The sequence below is a fragment of the Ceratotherium simum genome, chromosome 8 (assembly GCF_057802395.1).
Source record: "Ceratotherium simum simum isolate JZ-2026a chromosome 8, ASM5780239v1, whole genome shotgun sequence".
NCBI classification, from domain to species: domain Eukaryota; kingdom Metazoa; phylum Chordata; class Mammalia; order Perissodactyla; family Rhinocerotidae; genus Ceratotherium; species Ceratotherium simum.
In genome coordinates, this window is record NC_141907.1 from 40,816,017 (window position 1) to 40,836,452 (window position 20,436).

A 20,436-nucleotide genomic window follows, 5' to 3' on the forward strand; every position below is an offset into this window, starting at 1 on the left:
ATCTCCTTCTTTTACTTCCTGGTTCTTCTTCATCTTTCCTCCTGGTTGTCCTCTTATTTCTTACTGCTCTTGTTTTGTTTTTCATTCCCTGGCCCCTCTTCCTCCGCCCACTGCTGAAATAGCAAAATTGCCCTCTGCTCTGCCCTCAGGTGTCTCCCTACTCTATACTCTTTCTCATGAGTATAGAGTGATCTCATCTTTGCATATGGCTGCCGCTCTTCCCATCTGCTAACTGCTTCCAAAGCCACACCTCCAACCCCTACCTCTCTTCTGAGATCCAGATTACTTTCTAACTGCTTTTGGTAAATCATCGTGGTTGAGAGCTTGGTTCCAGTGTCAGAACCTGCAGAAATGGGTTTATGTTCCAGCTTAACCGCTGTTTCTTCCAAATTGCTTAAGATCTTTGTTTTCTTCTTTGGTGAATTTGAGGTGATGGATGGTATCCAATTTGTAGGGTTGTTAAGAGGAGTAAACAAAACAGTGTATTTAAAGCTCTTAGCACAGTGTCTGGCTGGCATAGAGTAACTGCTCAATAATTGTTAGGTAGTATTACTAGATGTCTCTATCTGAAGGTCCTCTAGAACCCCTACACTGTCCGAAAACAGTATCCCACCTCTCATACCTCTTACCTGTTCCCAAACCTCTTGACTTTCTCCTCAAGTAAAGCTAGAATCAGTGGGACCTTGGCTCATACAGGTGTGATTTGGGGCTGGGAAGGATCTTTAGGGGACCCTTGGCATCTCCACAGCCCTCAGCATCTCTCAGCCAGACAGTTACAACTGCCTACCTTCCCACCAGACTCACTCTCTAATCCAGACTCTATCTGGTCTGCTCCTGCCAGAGTGATTTTTGTAAAATGCAAAGCAAGTCTGACCATGTCGTACCCATCCTCCTCTACTTGCCCCATTAACTCTTTCAGTGATGGGATAAAGCCCAGAGCCCTTCCTGTGGCAAATAAAGTCGTTCATTATTTGGTGTCTAGACTCCATATTCCACTTTCCCCTATAATATGCCCTGCTGCTTCTAGCCTTGGTACCTGCTGTTCCTCCTCTTGAAATCTCCTTTCTTCTTACCCCTCACCCTTCACCAGAGTGTGTTTTGTTTCTTCTATAGCTCACTACCCACCTAGAGCCCTTAATAAACTCTAAGGTAATTATTCATCCCCTGTGTGTGTTTCCCACTATCCATCCCACTCCCCAGCTGGTGAACTCATTGACAACAGGCAACTTTTTATTTTTTGTTACCTGAGCTGCCAGCCCAAGACCTTACATAATAGGAACTCAATGATTTATGAATGAATGAACTTTGAGAGTCTGTGCTTTGGAATTAGGAGACAGTATGATTAGTTCATATCTTTGCTCTATTTATCTTGTGTGAGTAATTGTTTGGTAGAACAATATGACTCCATTGCAACTTGAGTATCTTGTGCAATACTTTGTGTTGGAAGGTGTAGTGTGTTGTGACATGTCTTGGGAACAGGAACTGTCTGACATAGTATATTCTCTTCTGTTATTTAAGTTGTGTGTACAAACTCATTTAACAAACATTCCTTTGGACACGTAATTTGTACCAGGCACTGGGCGAGGCATAGGAGCATAGGGTAATAATACTACAATAATATTTATGTTTATTATGTACCTCCTCTACTCTGCACCTAAGTTTTTAGCTCGTGAGATCAACCACCTCCTAAACACAAGTAAACAAAGGCTCATATTTAAAATGTCTTTTCTAAGGGAATGCAGCTAATAAGTGGAGAACCAAATTTTAACAAAGGTCTGCCTTGTTCCTAAACTCATTGCTCCTTTCAATACCGCATACCACCTTGTAGGTACTGATTGTTGAACACCTTCTGTCTCTGTAAATTTGCTATTTACTGAGGTGCTGGATATGTATTATTTTGATTTAGTTTTCTTAACGCTCTGCAAGGCATTATCCCTATTTTCCTGGAGAGGAAACGGGCTCAGAGAGGTTGAGTAACCTGTGCAGGATCACACAGAACTGTGGCAAGAGTTGAGATACTCACTCTGGTTGGCTTGCCCCCCAAGCCCCTTCTCTGTTCACTTAGCATATGGTGTCATCTAGTCAGAGGGCAAAAGGCTATAAAGGAAGAGTTGAAGTTCCTTGTGATAAGAGCAGGAGTAAAAGAGCAAGGACAAGGAGTTGTTGGTTCAATGAGAAGGAATGGAGATAGCTGTTTAGGCTGTGGGTTCCAAATGTTTTGATCATGTCAATATTATGCTGTTAAGTCACTCATTCATTCATCAAATTTGTTGGGCCCTTCCATTTGCTATGGATACTAGTGGCAATGGGTACAAACAAGAGAAAGACAAAGTCATTTTTTAAAAGAACTCATGGTCTCTTAGGGAGAAGGGGATAGAAGGATGAGACAGAGAAACAAATGGCTGCAACAGAAATAAGTGCTACAGCAGAGCTAGTCACCAGGTACTATTTACCAGGCACGGAATATAAACCAGCAGCTCCTCCAAGTTATGACGAGTCCATTCTATCCAAGCTCCTTACCAGGCCTGCAAAGCCCTCCAGGATCTGTCCAGTCAGCCTCTGACCTTTTGTGCTTTCTGCATATGCACCTACTTTTGGTTCTCAAGGTTGTCAAACTCCTTCCTGCAATAGGGCCTTTGCCCTTGCTGTTCCCACAGCCTGGTGTGCTCTTTCTCCAGTGCTCTGCAGCCAGGACTTAGCTCAAATGTCTCCTCCTCAGAAAGGCCTTCCCTGACTGCCCTCCCCATTCACTCTTTGTCACGTCATCCAGTCCTCCTTCTACTCCAGCTTAATCATGATCCACAAGTCAGTGTAGTTTAGCAGTTAAGAGCATGGACTCTGGAACCAGGCTACTTGGGGTCCAGTATCAATTCTGACCTTTTACTAGCTAAGTAACCTGGGCAAGTTATTTAACCTCTCGTGTTTCAGTTTTCTCATCTGAAAATGGCGATGATAATAATGGTACACCTGTCTCATAGTGTACTATACTATTGTCGGGATTAACTGAGTTTATATATGTAAAGCATTAATAGTGCCTGGCATACAGGAGGTATGTGATGTGAACTTCTCCTCTTCATTCCAGTTTCCATCCTCCTTGAACCCCGCTTCCTGTCTCAGGATTCGTATTGCCCAGGAGGCACCCACTACTTGTGCCTTATTACGGCTTGAGGTGACACATAAATCTCTGCATTTTTCCACCCACATGATTTGTTTGTTGCTTGTAGTTGTGGTCCTTCCTTTAGAGTTAGACTCAATTAGAGGGTTGGCGAATGAGGAAATGGTAAAAGCTCACCAGAGAGATGACAAAAGCAGAATAATAGCTAAAAGGCTCACCTCTTGGCTTCTTCATGTTCTGTTCTTATTGCTTAGAATATGCTACAACCACTTGAACCAATCACTCCTTTCCCCAGGTTTGCCTAATTTCTTCTCTGCTTGGATTTCCCTTCCTCTTGGAAGTCTTCCCTAACTTTCCAAGACAGTGGGCTCTTGAGTAGACCTTGTCCTCACCCCTCTATAAGAGTTATTATTCCACTGCAGGGTAACTGACTACTTTCCTGTTTCCGCCCCTAATCTGCATTGCCATCTGGCCTGCATCTAGTCTGGGCCATCTTTTTGTCTTATTCTCCATTGTATCCTCAACCCAGTGATACCTTCTTACTGTTAACAAGTAGTGTTCTTTATGCACATATTGAACTTAGGTAGAGGACAAGAACCAATAAAGCAGGCAAATTAGGAAGTGGTGATTTGCATTGTGTTACAAAAGACCTATTCACTTTGTAAGAATTTTCTGCAGGGTTCCATTGAGTAGAGAGTCAGAGTTATTGCTATTAAAACAACCCCCGAATCTTAGTGGCTTAACACTCACAAGTAAACTTTCTCGATTACATAACAGTTCAATGCAAGTGTTCAGTTAGCAGCCTTCCAAATCTTGTGGCTCCACTATCCCTTATGCCACTGGGGTCCTCTGCTGGGTCCTCTGCGTTTGGCTGGCAGATGAGAAAGATAAAAAAGAGACTCACTCAAGAGGTTTTCTTCTGTGTCACACCTGGAAGTGGCACACATCACTTCCCATCCCATGGACCAGAACTCAGCTATGTGGCCGCACGAACTGCTAGAGAAGCTGGGAAAGCGGTCTAGCTGTGTGCCCAGGAGGAAAGGAAAGTATGTTTTGGTGAATACACAGCTGCCTCTGCCCCTGGGAGCATCCCAGAGCCAGATAGCCCTTGTGTAAAGTGAGGCCCTTGTCTACCTGCAGTGGGTCCTAGAATAAAGGAAATACACTGATGTCTACTGTTTTGCTTTGCAGACAAACTCATGTAATCAAAATCTAAATCATTGCCTTGAACTCATTGAACAAGTTGCCAAAGTGCAGGGACAACTCTTTGGGATCCTCACGACAGCAGCCCAAGAAGGTGAGAATGGCCTCTGCTTTCCCACCAGCTCTCCCTCCTTTTCTTTCTTTTCTCTGTGCTCTCTGACTGAGCTGGTGTGGCTGGATTTCTCTTGCTGACCTGATTTGTGGATTCTTCTAGGAGGACATTATGATGGGGTGGAAATAATCAAATCACGCCTTTTGCCTTGGCTGGAGACCTCCTTTACTGCTGCTTCCCTGGGAAAACCTGTTGACAGCAGGGTCCCCTCTCTACAGGTAAGGATGCTAAGGAGTCGCCCTTGGCTTTCAGCATCCTGATCGGGCTCTAGAAATTCAAACATATGTGAGATATGGTTTTCATCTAGTGAGGGGCTCAACTTTACTTAGGGAATTGGGACACAGGTATAAGGTGAGTTTCTGTTTACAGTAGTATGCGGCATAACAGATTGAGTTTTTTCTTAAGACAGACCTGCATTCAAATCTCAGCTTTGCCTACTTACTTGTGGTGTGATTTCAGGCAAATCAATGAACCTCTGCTTCCCCAGCTATCAAAAAGGCCTGATGATCGTCTACATCTGCGACATTGCTTGCCCACACTAGGCATTAAATAGTAGCTTTTAAATGTCAAATCAGTCACCCAGACAGTTAGGGTACCACAGGGGCTCTGCAGAGAAAGAGATCGTCAGATGGGGGAAAGCTTGGTATTCTGAAATATTGAAATAAAACTTAATGGAAATTTCCAAGATAAGAAGAAAACTCAATTCTGGTAGACTGACAAATAGTCTCAAAATTTGTGGTTGATACTGGTGGTTTCCATGAGACAGTGTCAGTGGTTTAACACTTGAAGACCAGGCTGGAAAGAGAACATATACCCTGCTTAAGGCAGTGGCAACATTATGTCTGGGTAAGCAAAGCATTAGTAATCTTGATTTTAAATATTTATATAGATTTACATAAATTCCTTTCTAAGATTAAAGCATTTAAGGCAGGCTATTCTAAGCAAGAGGGCTTTATAAGGTAGTGGCTGAAGGATTCCTGCTTGGAGACACTGGACAGAATTCCAGTCCATCTTCTGTGGCCCTGGATAGGTTGTCTAACCTGTTATGTCTCAGTTTCCTCATTCGTTGAGTGGGGACAATGCTTTTGCTGACCTAATAGGGTCATTGTGAGAATTAAATGTGATAAGCATGTGAAACAGCTTATATGTGGTGAGTACTCTATAGACAACAGTTATCATTAAGCAAATTTTTTCTCTGGGGATTTATATATGCTTCTTAGATTTTTACCCCCTGTGGATGTTGTTCTGGGTATAGAGATATAGGATGCTATTTCAATGTCTTTTTAAAAATTGAGGCATAATTTACCTATAGTGAAATCTATAGGTTGATGAACTTTGACTGTGTAACTCACATCTTATTAAGACAAAAAATATTTCCATCACTCCAGAGCATTCCCTTGTGCCACTTCCCAGTCACCTCCCTCCATCCCCCGGTCAACCACTCTCGTGGTTTTTATTGTTCTAGATTAATTTTGCCTGCACTAGAACTTCACATAAATGGAACCATACATTATGTGCTCTTTTGTGCTTGACTTGTTTTGCTCAGCATAATGTTTTCGCAATCTGTCTATGTTGTTTCATGTATTCAGACTAGTTTTGGATTTGTGTATCATTCCAGGACACTTTTGATAAGGAGAGACATAAAGAGTCTGGTGTTCGGGATCGGGACATACAACAATTAGACTCTGACTTGAACTCAACTCGTAATCAACTCAACCAGGTTCAAGACGAGTAAGAGGAATGCAAGTTATCTTTTTCCAAAAAGAACTGCTTGATCTTAATCTAATTTTTAAGCTTGAAAAGAGAATAATGGCCTGTAAAGTGTAGACAGTTATAAATAAGTAATATGGTGTGTGTGTGTGTATGTGTGTGTGTGTGTGTGTCTGTGAGTTGGGAGTCAGTATCTCTGAATTTGGGGACATTATATTATGGTCCCTAAGACCCTGAACTGTTCGGCTCCATTCCTGGAGCCCCTTCTTCTCCATAGAACCATATATAGAACCCCATATTTATAAACAGGGGAAGATCGTTAATGAAAGTCTATCTTTTGGAAGGAAAGTAAGAAAAGATGCAGAAGGGGAAGGGTTAAAGAGAGTGAAAGATCAGGTAAAGAGAAAAATTAATAGAAAGAAAGCGAAAGTAAGATGAAGCAGGCTGCATCTACCTGTCAGTTGCACTCATTTAGGGAGGATACTTGCCTGAGAGATCAGACTCTTTAAAGAATAAACAATTCAAGGTTTTGGAATAACTATTAGATATAAAAATGTATTTTAAAAAAAGTTAAGCAATGCCAGGCAGCAACAGACATCAGATGTAGGCAATGTGCAAACCCAGGGTAGCAAGCTCAAGGAATCACTGCAAAGAAAATTGCAAACTGCATTTGTACTTGAAGAAGAAAGACAAATGTGCATGAAGCTGCAGTCAACACACCAACAAAAACCCATCAATAAGGTGTTTCTCCTACCACAGCGTTGCTCCACTGCTGACACGTACAGGACAGCATGGAATTCTTTTTTTTTTTTTTTTGATTTTTATTTATTTATTTTTCCCCCAAAGCCCCAGTACATAGCTGTCTGTCATAGCTGCACATCCCTCCAGTTGCTGCATGTGGGACGCGGCCCCAGCATGGCCGGAGGAGTGGTGCCTCGGTGCGCACCCGGGATCCGAACCCGGGATCCGAACCCGGGCCGCCGGCAGCGGAGAGCACGCACCCAACCGCTAAGCCACGGGGCCGGCCCAGCATGGAATTCTTTTTTGACTAGTTAAGACGTATCATGGAATAGGGTGTGGCATTTCTGCCTTATTCTCTGATGAGATTTCCTTCTAAGGAAAACATTTCTGCTGATTTAGTTTTGTTCTATTAGAAAAGTAATGCAAATTTCCTTCTCAAAACGCACACAACAAATAAAAGTATAAAGATGAAAATCACCTGTTATCTCACCCCTGTTAACATTTTGGTATATTTTACCCCAGATATTTTTCTTTGTGAGTGCTTGCACATACACATATAGTTACCTCCACACACTCCCATTCATTTCTCCAACTGGAACCATTGTCAATGAGTAGTTTTATACCTGTTGCAGTTAAAATTTACAAATGTGATGTGCAAAAAGCATGATTCCTCTGAATTTCTACAACTCATTTCAATGTACGTCAGCTGTTTTGAGCGGGGTGAGGGGGATCCTTAAATTTGCCACTTTTTTCTGGTTTACTGTAGTTCTTTTTGTGTAAATACTCAGTTAATTCCAAGTTCAAACTTCCATGAGGGGCTGTGTTTGCCCTCTCAAGGAGTCTCATTGCCCTCCTCCTCCCTTACATTGGTATCTAGGGGTGGAGGGATGCTTGCATGCTCTCCTGGTCCTGGAGGAGAGGGGATTTTGGTCTCGTACTGTCCTCTGGGTTCTTGCTGCCTCGGTGCCACCTGGGCACTAGAGTCTTGTGCTGATGGGTGCTAAGTTGTGACTTATCTGGTTAGATTTCCTGGGGCATTGGCTGCCGCTGCTGCTGATGGCCAGGCCTTTACATTTGCTTCTAGTTGTAAGGCAGGGCTTTGAGATTTTGCTGGTTCTTGGCTTCTATCAGCACCAATAGGAGCCAGGAATGCCTGCCTCCCTCTTATCACTATGGATCTGCAGTTTCCCATAAGGGGCACCATGGAATAAGAAGAAACTATGATGACATGCTTTTTAAAAACTTTTTATTTGGAAATTTCAAACACAGAAAATTTGCAATAGTCCTCAGAATACCCATATACCCTTTCATATACCTTTTGCCCTGTTTTCTTTCTCATTTGTGTGTGCACTGTGTTCTATACACACTTTTGCCCCCCTCATTTGAAAGTTGCATCCGGGAAAGTGCTTGCTGCTTTACCATGGATTTCCTAGTTTTTTTTGTTTTGTCTTGTTTTTAACCCACCTGTGTTTCTTATTCTATTTTTTATTTAAGGCATCACAGATGATGGAGGCTCTTCCCCACTTTCTATGGTAGCCAGCTCTCCTCTCTCTCTCTTACTCTGCCTACTTGTCTCTAAAGCCAGGGTGCTACCTGCTGTGGAACGGGTGGCCTGCCCAAGGAGGTTGCCCATGTCTCACCTGGTGGAGACCAGTTTGGTTGTGACTCAGTTCCAAAGGTGCAAATTCCAATGCAGTGCTGAATGGGACAGGTCTGCCCAGGTTTGACGAACCCTAGACAGGGGAAGACAGCTAGATTTTATGCCTGGGTTTTGGTTAGGAATCTCACTTGTCCTCATTTCCTGTATCCAATCTATTAGAATCTCCAGTTGAATCTACCTCCTAAACATCTCCCACACTGTCCCTTTCTTCTGTTCTCCTACCATTGCCCTTGTGCTGATACCTCTTGCCTCAACCAGCTGCCTTCGAACCAGCTACCCTGCTTTCATTCTTGTTCTGCTACCATCTATTTTCCACATAGCAAATATTTAAAGCTACCCTCCTGCTTAAAAGCTGCTAGTAGCCTCCTTTTATACTTAGGAAAAAATTCTAAACTCCTTCCCAGGGCTCTCAGAGCCCTACCTCTTGCTCCACGTTCACCTCATGCCAGAATCTCCTCACCTAGTCTGTTGTTTGCTTCCTCACCTTGAAGCCTTTGCTCTTTCAGAAAAACGGAAGTCTTCCACTGGCTTTTGCATGCCTGGCTTTTTATGATCTTTGAGGTCTCAGCTTAAATGTGACATCTCAGAGTCTGTCTGTGACCACTATACATCGAAAGGTCTTTCTTCTCTCCTTCCTTTAATTCTCTTCCACAATGATCCAAGAATGGCACTAACCACACTTTGAAACTTTAAAAAATTTGTTTGCAAATTTATAATCCACTAGACTGGAAGCTCCAAGGGGTCACTGTCTTGTATTGCTATTTTGACCTGTTGTGTCCCCAGCACCCAGCATCATGCCTGGCACATAGTAAATTCTCAGGAATTTGCTCAATGAATGAATAAATCTGTAACAAAAAATTGAACTATGTTAACCTGCTTAAAACAATGCTTGGCACATGAATGTACCTCCCTTTCTTCTCTCTGTATGTCACCCAAGGGTGATAAATTAGCACATATGTTTGCTTGTGTGTATATGAGTTCACACATATGCCATGTCTTGAGAGAGGAAAAAATTACTTTATTCCTGTTCATACTCTCCTTCCTTTCTTGGTTCTATTTTCTACAGTTTTCTTTTGATAAAAATGTTCATTTTCCCATATATACTTTTAAAAACCTGTAACATTCACATTTGAGTTAAATCACAGCAATTCCCTTTCAACCTCCGGTAGCCCTATTGTGAAGTTATTGATACTTTGGCTTTACTTTAGCTTTTAGGTATTTGGTTCATTCATTTTTCAGTTTGTTTTTTTATTTATATCTACTGTGTGACAGGCACTGTTTTACGTCCTCGGGATAAAGAGATGAACAACACATAATCCTTGTCCTCACATAGTTCACAGTGTGTTTGTAATGTGATTATAATTGTGAATCAAGCATTGGAGTTGCTTGGGAGAAGGGGAGACAAACTTTGCTTGAGAGAGTCAGCGGTGGCATTTGGTGTGGCCCTCGAAGGTTGAGGAAGACTGGTGTGAGTTTAGATAGCAGTGGCCCTCTCTTAACCTCAGGATGACTGTGATGAAAGAGCCTGGATGTTCCAGGAAAGTAGGGTCAGAGAAGTCAAGAAACCTTTGCCAACCCATGATCCCCCACTGTACTAGGACAACTTAATTGAGAGCCATTGGCCTTCATCTAATGTCATCCACCGCACTCCCATTTCTTTTTAAATTTCAATAGACCTAAAGAAATAGTATAATTTATTAGGATTTGCCTACAGTGAAGAGAGTCCTTGAAACTAACAATGACCAAGTTACGTTGAAAACTCAGGAAAATTATGCTCAATAAGTGGTGGAAGTCAGAGGCAGGAAGACACAAAATACTTGGTAGTTCAGTGTTACTGTGGAGGACTTTCTTCACAGGTGGGCAAATAATTTTTTTTTATATTTAGGAAGTCTGGGAAAATTAAGTCGAAGGCAGCTCTATAGTGCAAAGTAATGAGAATAGGTATCAGTATAGGTACCTCCGCAGAAAAACGGAGATTTTATAGAGAGGGGCAACCTGGGGATTTGCTGTAATTAGAGCAGATGAATTAGGAGAGTGAGAAGAAGGAATTCTACAAGTTTCTTTGTCTTTTACATTCTAATTTTAATAATTATTACATAGGAGGAGTTGTAGCTCTGTAATTTCTTTGTGTTTGACTTTGAGAAAGATGTTAGCATGTTTTTGCATACAAGTGCACCATAATATTTGCAATATCATCTAATTGAATGCAGATGTATTATAATTTGATCTTGTTTATGTTGAATTTATATCATATGCCACAATTTCCCAAGAGACCCTATGTCTTGATTTAGAAAGTCTGCCAATTTTGGAAAATCTGTCTTTAGTTACTGATTTCTCTTACAGTCTGGCTACAACTGAAAAGACTCTTGAAGAAACCAAGAACAGATCGGCCATATCCCTTTTGGCTGCAGAGGAGGAAATAAATCAGCTAAGAAAGCAGTAAGAAAAAAAATGACAGGATTATTGCAGCCTGCTGATTAATCTTTGAATTTAGCTTTTTTGGTGCTCCATTACAATATGAAAGAATCTGTTTTTAATCAAAGACGAAAGGCAACAATATTTTTATTAATATTTTATATATTTTTCTTACTACAAAAACATTACTTATCTACTATAGAAAAATTTCAAAGTACAACATAGTATAAAGGATCCCCAAAACCCTCTCATAATTCCAGAGCCAGTTACTATTACCATTTGATATTTCTTCCAATTAAACATTAAAAATATAGTTAAGACTATAAAATAAGTCTAAGTATGCAATTTTGGACTCTATTTTTTCATTGTTTTTCTTAACATTGTTTTTCTTTATTACTAAGAAAAAATAGTAGAGAACTCCACAGAACTTAGTTTTAAATAGTTCCATCATGTTCCATCATTTGGGTATTTCCCTAATATTGAATATTTACTTTGATACTAATTTCCAACATTGGAAATAACATTGTGATAATTTTTGTGGTAAATCGTAGTTTAAATTTCAGATTATCTTCTAAAGATAAATTTCTAGAAGAGAATTTCTAGAAGGGAAATTTCTAGAAAATAAACACTGATCCTTTAAGGTTATACCTTCCTGAATCTTAATTTTGATTTTTTCCCCACAAAAGAGCAAATGGGAGTTGAATTAAAATACATGTATGTACATATATATATGAATACCTTTCTATGGCCTTTACACGTATTCCAATTGTTCTGATTTCTTCAACAAGACTCATAAATTTTAGGTTGGAGCACTGTTCTATTTTCTATCTCCTCTCTCATCATCATTTTAATTTCTTAGTTCCTATTTGATAAAGCTTCTCACACGCATTGATCATATTGCTCAGTGATTTCCTGTAGCACTGATTCTGTTCTTGACTGTTTCTAGGGCAGCTTTTAATTTTGCTATTGCATTTTTAGCTTCTCTACATCCTTCTTGATCTTATCCCTTACCTTTTCATCTTACACCATTGTCATTTTCATCACACCACGTTTGCATCTTACGGGTTTTGCTCCTGTTTTATGATGGCCATGCCTCTTTGTATCTTAATGAGGATGCCAATCTTACTTCTGAAGCTTTGTTTGTTTCTGTAATACATTATTTTCACAGGTCCACACTTCCACCTACTATTGTGGATGTTATTCAATTTCCATGGTAGTTTTTCCCCATATTCCATCTGTTGAGAGAATTGAAGAGCTAATGAGGATAGGAGAGTATATCTTTGACCAGCTTCTGGACTAGGTTTTGGAGGTCAAAGGCTTCCAGAGTTTTGTACAGTTAAGATCAGGCCAGTATAGAACAGTACGACTATAGGCCCGCTCTGCTTTTGCTAGAGGATGTGAATGCATATCCTTTCTTCAGGAGCCTTTTCCATGCAAGCTGCAGACACAGCATAGCACCCTGATCCTGGCAATTCTGCGCTTTGCTAATTCGTGTTTGTTCCTATGTATTTCCATCAGAGTTTTCCAATGCAATAATGGCATGCTAAGTAGAGTAGCCTCTGTTGTTAAGTATGCCAATTGTAGCTTATTATCTTTCCTCCCTCCCTCCCTCCCTCTCTTTTCTTTCTTTCTTTTCAAAAAAAAAATTTTTTTTTTCTTTCTGTTCAGGCTTAAATCTCTTCAAAACCAGGAGGACTCCCGCCACAGAACCTTGGAGCATAGGAGCTCAGAGCAGAGGAGCTCGGAGCAGAGGAGATCAGAGCAGAGGAGATCAGAGCAGTGGGGCTCGGAGCAGCGGGGCGCCGACAGGCGGAACAAAGAGTTGCGGAGCGTGGAAGTGGTATCTGATTATGAGCAACAGCTCCGAACGCTGAAAGACGAGATAGCTGTTCTGTCTGCTGAAAAATCTGCCCTCCAAGGAAGGTCTGACAAATTCTCACAGATCTTTTCATTTAAGCTCCTTTGGTTGAGTTAGTAATAAAAGCCTGGCTTGGAAAAAAAAAGTAAAATGACGCTCTGAACCCAAACCTTAATAATATGGGAAGTTTTGAATTGTAGAGGGATGGTTTTCTCTAACTGCACCCTTCCATAGAGAGAAAACACCTCCTGGATTGCCAGTACTTGGGCATTAATTAATTTTGGGCTAACACTGAAACTTAAGGAATGAAACAGGGATATGCAAAAGGAAAGTTCTTTGGCTTAAAACCAGATTTGCGTGGGCCTATAATGCAAGAGGTGCTACCCATGTTGAAAGAATGTTCCATAATAGGAGGGTCCTGTTCTCTGAGGCCTAGGAGTCCTCTCTCCAGGGATGACCAACTGCCATTGTACCGTAGGGTATTTCTGTTTTACATCTCACTTTGTTTGATGGAGTACGCAGATGGTCTTGTGAATCCCTTTCTACAGATGCACAGAATGTTGAGACAGGTCATTCCGACAGTGTTAAGCAAGGACAAAGCAGGATGTTTCTCTTTGGAGTCTCTGCATTTTCCTTGTTCTTGCTAACAACCCCCTACCACCCCCAACATGCCCTGATTCAGACTATCAAAGCCACCCTCACCCCCGGTCCCCAATCCCCTAAATGTCACCTTAGTCTTTCATTTTTGGGAATCACCCCACCAGTGTCCTGCTGGTGCCAGCTTGTACTGCCTCCCAAGAACCGATTCTGGGTATTTCTGCCTAACTCTGAGTTCAATGATGTCACACTGATAGCTTGAAATTGGCTATGGTGGCAGTACTAGTTGCACTGTGGAAACTGGCAAACACTAGAAATGAGGACTTTTTTTTTCTTTCCCTTTAGAGAGTCTGCTTTGCACTATATTTTGCCCCATAGTTTCTTCTATAAAACTTCCCGTTTTGGGGGCCCATCTCCTTTGGGCTAGCTAGTCTGATAATTCACTCTGTACTTGGTAGCAACATATGTTTCAGTGATACAGTGCTGTACAATTTACCAAGTACGTCCACATGTATTAGCTCACTTGATCTCCCAGCACCACCCCTCCTCCTGAAATAGGCAAAAATGATGTAGGTGAAAACCGAGGCTCTGGAGTGGAGAAATGATTGCAAATGGTCCCATTGCTATGATATGGTGGAGCTGGGGTGAGAATGCAGGTCTTCTTCCTCATTGTTCAGTGTTCATCTCATTTTATACCATAAGGCTCTTGTGATGTGTTAGTACCCCAAGGCTGAGGTGAGAAATACTGAAAATCTGACTTCTTAACCCTGGCTCTTGCTAGCTGTGTTTCACTAGGACGCCTCTCTTAACTTTTCCCACCTTCAAATTCCTCATCTGTAAAATGGCCAACAATCAATGGTGGCCTCACAGGGCTGCTTAAAGCATAAATTGAGGTGCTGAGTGAGTGAAAGGGTTTTATAAATTCTAATTCACCGTGCAAATGTAGGGTATTGTTTCTTGGTTGTGGTCCTGTCTGAGGCCTTATGGAGACCTCCTAGTGGGGAGGTCATGAAGGCAGCTGCTTTCCAGGCCTATAAGGGCCCATTGCTCTTGGGTATTATTTTCAGTTTATGTGGGGAGAAGAAGCAGAGTCCAGGCATGAGAGACAGAAGTGAAGCAAAGCGCTTCCCCGGCTGATTCTTGCTTACCAACAGGTCCACCAGGAGCCGGTCTCCTAGCCCTGCCCCGCACAGACGCAGCCGCAGCCGGTCAGCCAGCCCCTCCACCGCAGTCGCGAAGATCAGGAGCCCGTCCCCGAACCGCGCCAAACTGTCCAGCGTGGCGCGCAAGGCTGCCCTCCTGTCCCGGTTCAGCGACGCCTATTCCCAGGGCCGCCTGGATGCGCAGTGCATGCTGCGGCGCTGCATCGACAAAGCTGAGACCGTGCAGCGCATCATCTACATCGCCACAGTGGTATGTGACACTCGTGCGGCTGCACTTCGGAGGCCCTTGGGCGTCGCGGGGAGACAGCAGCTTGGTTAACTGAACAGTACAGCTTAAAAAGACTGGTAGATCCTGATCTCACTGAGAGAGAGTGGAATTTCCATCTGTCCACTCCATGTCCTTCCCTCCCTCTGTCCCTCCTCCCCTCTGTCCCTCCCTCCCTCCCTTCCTTCCATTACAAATATTTGGGATAAATCATTTTCACCATCAGTAACTATTCATATATATTAATATTTATATCGACTAGAGATTTGTTGAAATATCCATAAATGTAGGATTATCTCAAATGGGGAGTGGTATATATACTAAGTTGATTTGCACTGATCTTGTAATATGTACACACAGTGGATATATTATTACAGTCATCTGATTGGTTTCCTTCTGTTCTTAAAAAAACCAGAAGACGGTGACTGTGTTAACTCGTCTCTTTATTTAACTAAGAGTAGTCGCTAAAATTGCTAACTTGAGTGGCTACTTGAGTATGGCAGATTAAAAAGTGCTCAGATATAATCCTTAATTCCCAAAGCAAATATGTTCGTTCTATGGGTACTATATTGAGATACTGAGTCCATTATGAGAACAGTTAAATATTAAAAAAGTAAAATAGAACATCGATATGAGAGCAGAATTATCACAATCAACTGAACTTTATCCTGTTTTTATTCATTTATACCATGGGTCAGCAATCTATGACCTGTGGACCATATCTGGCCCTGGCCTGTATTTCTAAGAGAAATAACACTGAAGAACTAAGAATATAAGAATGATTTTACATTTTTAAAGGGTTGTAAAAAAAAAAAGTGACAGAGACAGTATGTGACCTACAAAGCCTAAAATATTTACTGTCTGTCTCTTTACAGAAAAAAGTTTGCCAACCCATGGTTTATATAACTAAGAATTAATTACTGAGTTGGTTAAAGTTCTGTAAGTGTAGAGGCCGTGTCTTTCGTGCATAACTGAGTTTTCCCAGTGCCTACTACATAACAGGCATTGAATAAACATTTGTTGAATTAATATGTTCCAGGAAACATGCCAGACACTTGATACGTGTCTATGTATGACAGAAACACTAGACTGACAATTTTCTCTTATTTCTTGATCAGTAATATGATATTGCTCTGGGATCATAGCATCAATTAGTACCTTTCAAGGATTTCTGTAACCACAGATGATTTATTTCCTTTGAACCTCTGCACTATCCTGCTTCCTACACTCAGGACTACCAGAACAATGGTCAACTGTTTTGAAATTAGTGAATGTGGATAGTCATATATGTATTTATGTACTTTTCAAAATTTAGATATGTATTTTCTCCCAGATTAAAAATAGTTTCAACCACTGTGTTTAGTTATCAGAAGACCAATATAATGTTGAATTTTTTTTTTTTTGCTGAGGAAGATTTGCCCTGAGCTAACATCTGTGCCAATCTTCCTCTATTTTGTATGTGGGTCACTGCCACAGCATGGCTGACGAGCGGTGTAGGTCCACACCCAGGAACTGAACCCAGGTCACTGAAGCAAAGGGTGCCGAACTTAACCGCTATGCCACAAGGCTGGCCTCTGATGTTGAATTTTTGATGGGTGTTCTTTCTTCATTCCTTGCTTTGGACTTATTTACCCCACCTCCTCCCACAAATAAATTTGTTGCATTTTTATGTGCAGGAGGCATTCCATGTAGCTAAAATGGCATTCAGACATTTCAAGATCCGTGTGAGAAAATCGTTGACACCATCTTATGTGGAGTCAAATGATTTTGAGGATGCTGTCTCGGATTATATCATTTGTCATCTTGATCTATATGATTCCCAAAGCAGTGTTAACGTAAGTGTTGGGTCTGTTATGGGGCTGGTTTGCTGCTGCTATTGTTTACACTGAATACTAATAACTCAGAAATCCATGCAGTGCTTAGAATGGCTTCTATGTAATGGAAGGGTAAAAATGAGCAGCATCTAATTTACTTTGTAGAACCAGTAATTATTGGCTATCTCTTTCTTAGACATTTTATGGGGGAAGAACATTCTGAACTTTTTAGTTGTATTCTTTAGATAGGACCTTAAGATTGGAAGATAGACTACTATAGTGCTTAAGAACAAGGGCTTTGGGACAGATAGATGTGGATTTACATCCTGGCTCTGCCACTTACTAGCTGTGAGACCTTGCTCATTTACTTAACCTCTCTGTGCTTTAATTTTCTAATCTTTAAATGGGAGGAACAATGGTCATGACCTCCTAGAGTTCTTGAGAGGAGTAAATGAAAGAAAGCAGGTAATTTGCTTAGCACAAGACTTGGCACATAGTAAACTCTCAATAAAAGCAAGTTATTATAATTGTTCTTATTATAGATTATGAACAAGTCAAAGTTCTGTGTTGGCACATCATATTACTTGTTCACAATAGAACAATAAGGAAATAATAAATAAAAGCTACTAAGGGTTTTTTCTTGGAGACTCTCTTGGCCTTTAGTGCGTCATTTGTACTCTCATCTTTTCTCCTTCTCTGTTAACAAGTCTTTCTCCTTTTAATATATGCACTCCTTTTCTAGTTTAACTTGTTGTGACTCACAGGCTCTTTTCCCACCTCCCAGCAGTCATAATGTCCTTAGGATCATCAGAGTTTCTTGTCACAGGTTGGTAACACGGTGATGCCATCTTTTTGTTTTTCAGGATGTGATCCGAGCCATGAATGTCAATCCCAAGATTTCATTCCCTCCTGAAGTTGACTTTTGCCTCCTCAGTAACTTCATCCAGGAGATATGTTGCATTGCTTTCGCAATGCAGACTTTAGAACCACCCCTAGATATTGCATTTGGGGCCGATGGAGAAGTTTTTAATGATTGCAAGTAAGAGACATAGAAGCAGAAGCTAAGGAATTCTTTATAAATAAATGATCTTGTCTCTATTCCCTGGGAACAATTTAGGGAAAAGAACTCTGGGTGGGGAAATCAACAGATACTGCCTGTATTCCAGGCCCTGCCATCTACTTCTCTGTACTACAGGGCAAGGCCCTCCCCTGGGGTCATTTTCCTTCTCAGTCAAATGTAACTCAGAGGTGATGTTATGATTTCCATTGAACATATTGATCTTCGGGAGAACTAATGAGTACCTGGAGCCTGTCTGGAACGTTTTAAAAGAAAGGAGCTATATAAATACAAACGTGTATTACTTTTTATTGTTTAAAAAAATTTTTTTATTGAGGTATAATTGACATATAATATTATATTAGTTTCAGGTGTATAACATAACGATTTCATATTTGTATATATTGCAAAATGATCACCACAATAAGTCTAGTTTATGTCCACCACCATACATAGTTACAAATTTTTTTTTTCTTGTGGTGAGAACTTTTAAGATCTACTCTCCTAGCAACTTTCAAATATGCAACACAATATTATTAACTATAGTCACCATGCTATATATTACATCCCCTGACCTATTTATTTTATAACTGGAAGTTTGTACCTTTTGACCTCCTTAACCCATTGTGCCCACCCTCCAACCCCCACCTCTGGCAACCATCAATCTGTTCTCCGTATCTGTGAGCTTGGTTTTTGTTTGTTTGCTTCTTTTTTTTTTAGATTTCACATATAAGTGAAATTTGTATTTGTCTTTCCCTGTCTGACTTTTTCACTTAGCATAATGCCCTCAAGATCCATCCATGTTGTTGCAAATAGCAAGATTTCATTCTTTTTTTTATGGCTGAGTAATATTCCAGTGTATGAACATGTACCACAACTTCTTTATCCGTTCAACCACCTTTAGATACTTAGGTTGTTACCATATCTTGGCTATTGTAAATAATGCTGCAATGAACATGGGGGTACATATATCTTTTTGAATCAGTGTTTTCGTTTTCTTTGGATAAATACCCAGAAGTGGGATTGCTGGATCATATGGTAATTCTATTTTTAATTATTTGAGGAACCTCCATACTGTTTTCCATAGTGGCTACGACAATTTACGTTCCCACCAACAGTGCACAAGGGTTCCCTTTTACATCCTTACCAGCACTTATCTCTTGTCTTTTTGATAATAGCCATTCTAACAGGTGTGAGGTGATATCTCATTGTGGTTTTGATTTGTATTTCCCTGATGATTAGTGATGTTGAGCATCTTTTCATGTACCTGTTGGCCATCTGTATGTCTTCTTTGGAATAAGATTCTCTGCCCATTTTTTAATTGGATTGTTTGTTTTTTTTGGTTTTAATGGTTTTTATCATATTATTTAAGCTAAGTTTCTCGAAGTATGGGGTATGGATCACCTGCATCAGAATTACTGGAGATATTTGTTAAAAATGCAGATTCCTGGATCACACTCCATGATATTTTATGCAGTAGGTCTGGGGTGGGGCTCAGGAATCTGCAATTTAACAAGCACCCAGATGTTTCTTACATACACTAACACTTGAGAATGACTGTTCTAGACTTTTATGTAGGACTGTTAGATTTCTACCAAATCTTTTATGTAGGACTGTTAGATTTTTATATGATAATATTTCATTTATAAATTAGAAGTTAAATTAATTTAGAACATTTTACTGAAACTTTATGAGATCTTAGGATATAGTTGGAGATTACCTGGGAGGAGGCCAAGCTAGTGGTTAAAGACAGAGGCTCTGGTGTCAAGCTGCCTGGGTTCAAATCTTGGTTCGACCACTAATTAACTGTACCATCTTGGACATGTTACTTAATTTTTCTGTTCCTTGGTTTATTCTCTGTTGGCTGGGGGAAATAATAACTTCCTGGGGCTATAGAAGGTTAGTTGAGATCATTCAGATAAAGTGCTTGGGATGCTGCCTGGCGTGTAGTGAGCAGTCACGAAATGTTAACTCTGTCTGGGTCTTTGTTCAGGCTGTAGGGTTATGAGTTGGTGGTGGCCCAATATCACTGCGAGCTTGTGGATGATGGAGACCATATACCTTTCTTTCGCTTATGAAATCACAATGATGGCATTTCCAATTGCCTTATAACGTGTCATATTTTCTTGCCATTGCCATTTCTAGTTTCATTCAGATCACTGCTCCCAGCACGCCTCCATTCATGGCAGAGCTGGATATTAGAAAATTACACTGCTTTTGGATCTTTTTGATTCTCTTACAGACCATGTTATCTTCACCCCTCTTCTTTTATTCCTTTTTCCTTTAGAGGATGCATAGCACCACTCAGAAATATTCACCCATTTTAGTTTATGGAATCTGCACATTTCACAGACCTCTGGCGGGCCTCCTTGCTTACAGGCATTTAAACAGAGGGAACGTGCCCGTGGAGGCCTCTTGGGACCCTCTATGGCAGGTACTCCTGGGTGGCTGTGGAGCTGAGACTGGAGGTCCTAATAATGATTGGATTTGATTTCATACATTACAAAGCAGTTACTCAAATCCTCCTTCTGGCCTCATGGCTTCAGGTTTTTTCCATATGAAGGGGGTTTGAGACTTCCTCACAAGTAGACGGGTTTCCTTGGCCTGTGCTCCATGCTCTTCTGAGTATTCCTTTTTAAGAAAGTGTCCACCCTGTACATAGTCTGCTAGTGTGAACTGACCAGCCTAGAGGGACTAACACCCTTTCTGATCTTCTTCTCTATTTT

The 20,436-nt window shown here is 40.9% G+C and overlaps 1 protein-coding gene across 1 annotated transcript in view; it reads left to right on the forward strand.

The window, feature by feature from the left end:
- The window catches only part of SPATA18 (spermatogenesis associated 18), a 38,056-nt gene that overhangs the window by 9,700 nt on the left and 7,920 nt on the right, over window positions 1–20,436 (forward strand). The window contains exons 2-9 of the mRNA XM_014787258.2: window positions 4,307–4,412; window positions 4,533–4,648; window positions 6,049–6,161; window positions 10,885–10,980; window positions 12,625–12,879; window positions 14,566–14,824; window positions 16,516–16,674; window positions 17,517–17,692. Coding sequence (XP_014642744.2) covers window positions 4,307–4,412; window positions 4,533–4,648; window positions 6,049–6,161; window positions 10,885–10,980; window positions 12,625–12,879; window positions 14,566–14,824; window positions 16,516–16,674; window positions 17,517–17,692 — 1,280 coding nt within the window. The remainder of the gene's footprint in view (window positions 1–4,306; window positions 4,413–4,532; window positions 4,649–6,048; window positions 6,162–10,884; window positions 10,981–12,624; window positions 12,880–14,565; window positions 14,825–16,515; window positions 16,675–17,516; window positions 17,693–20,436) is intronic.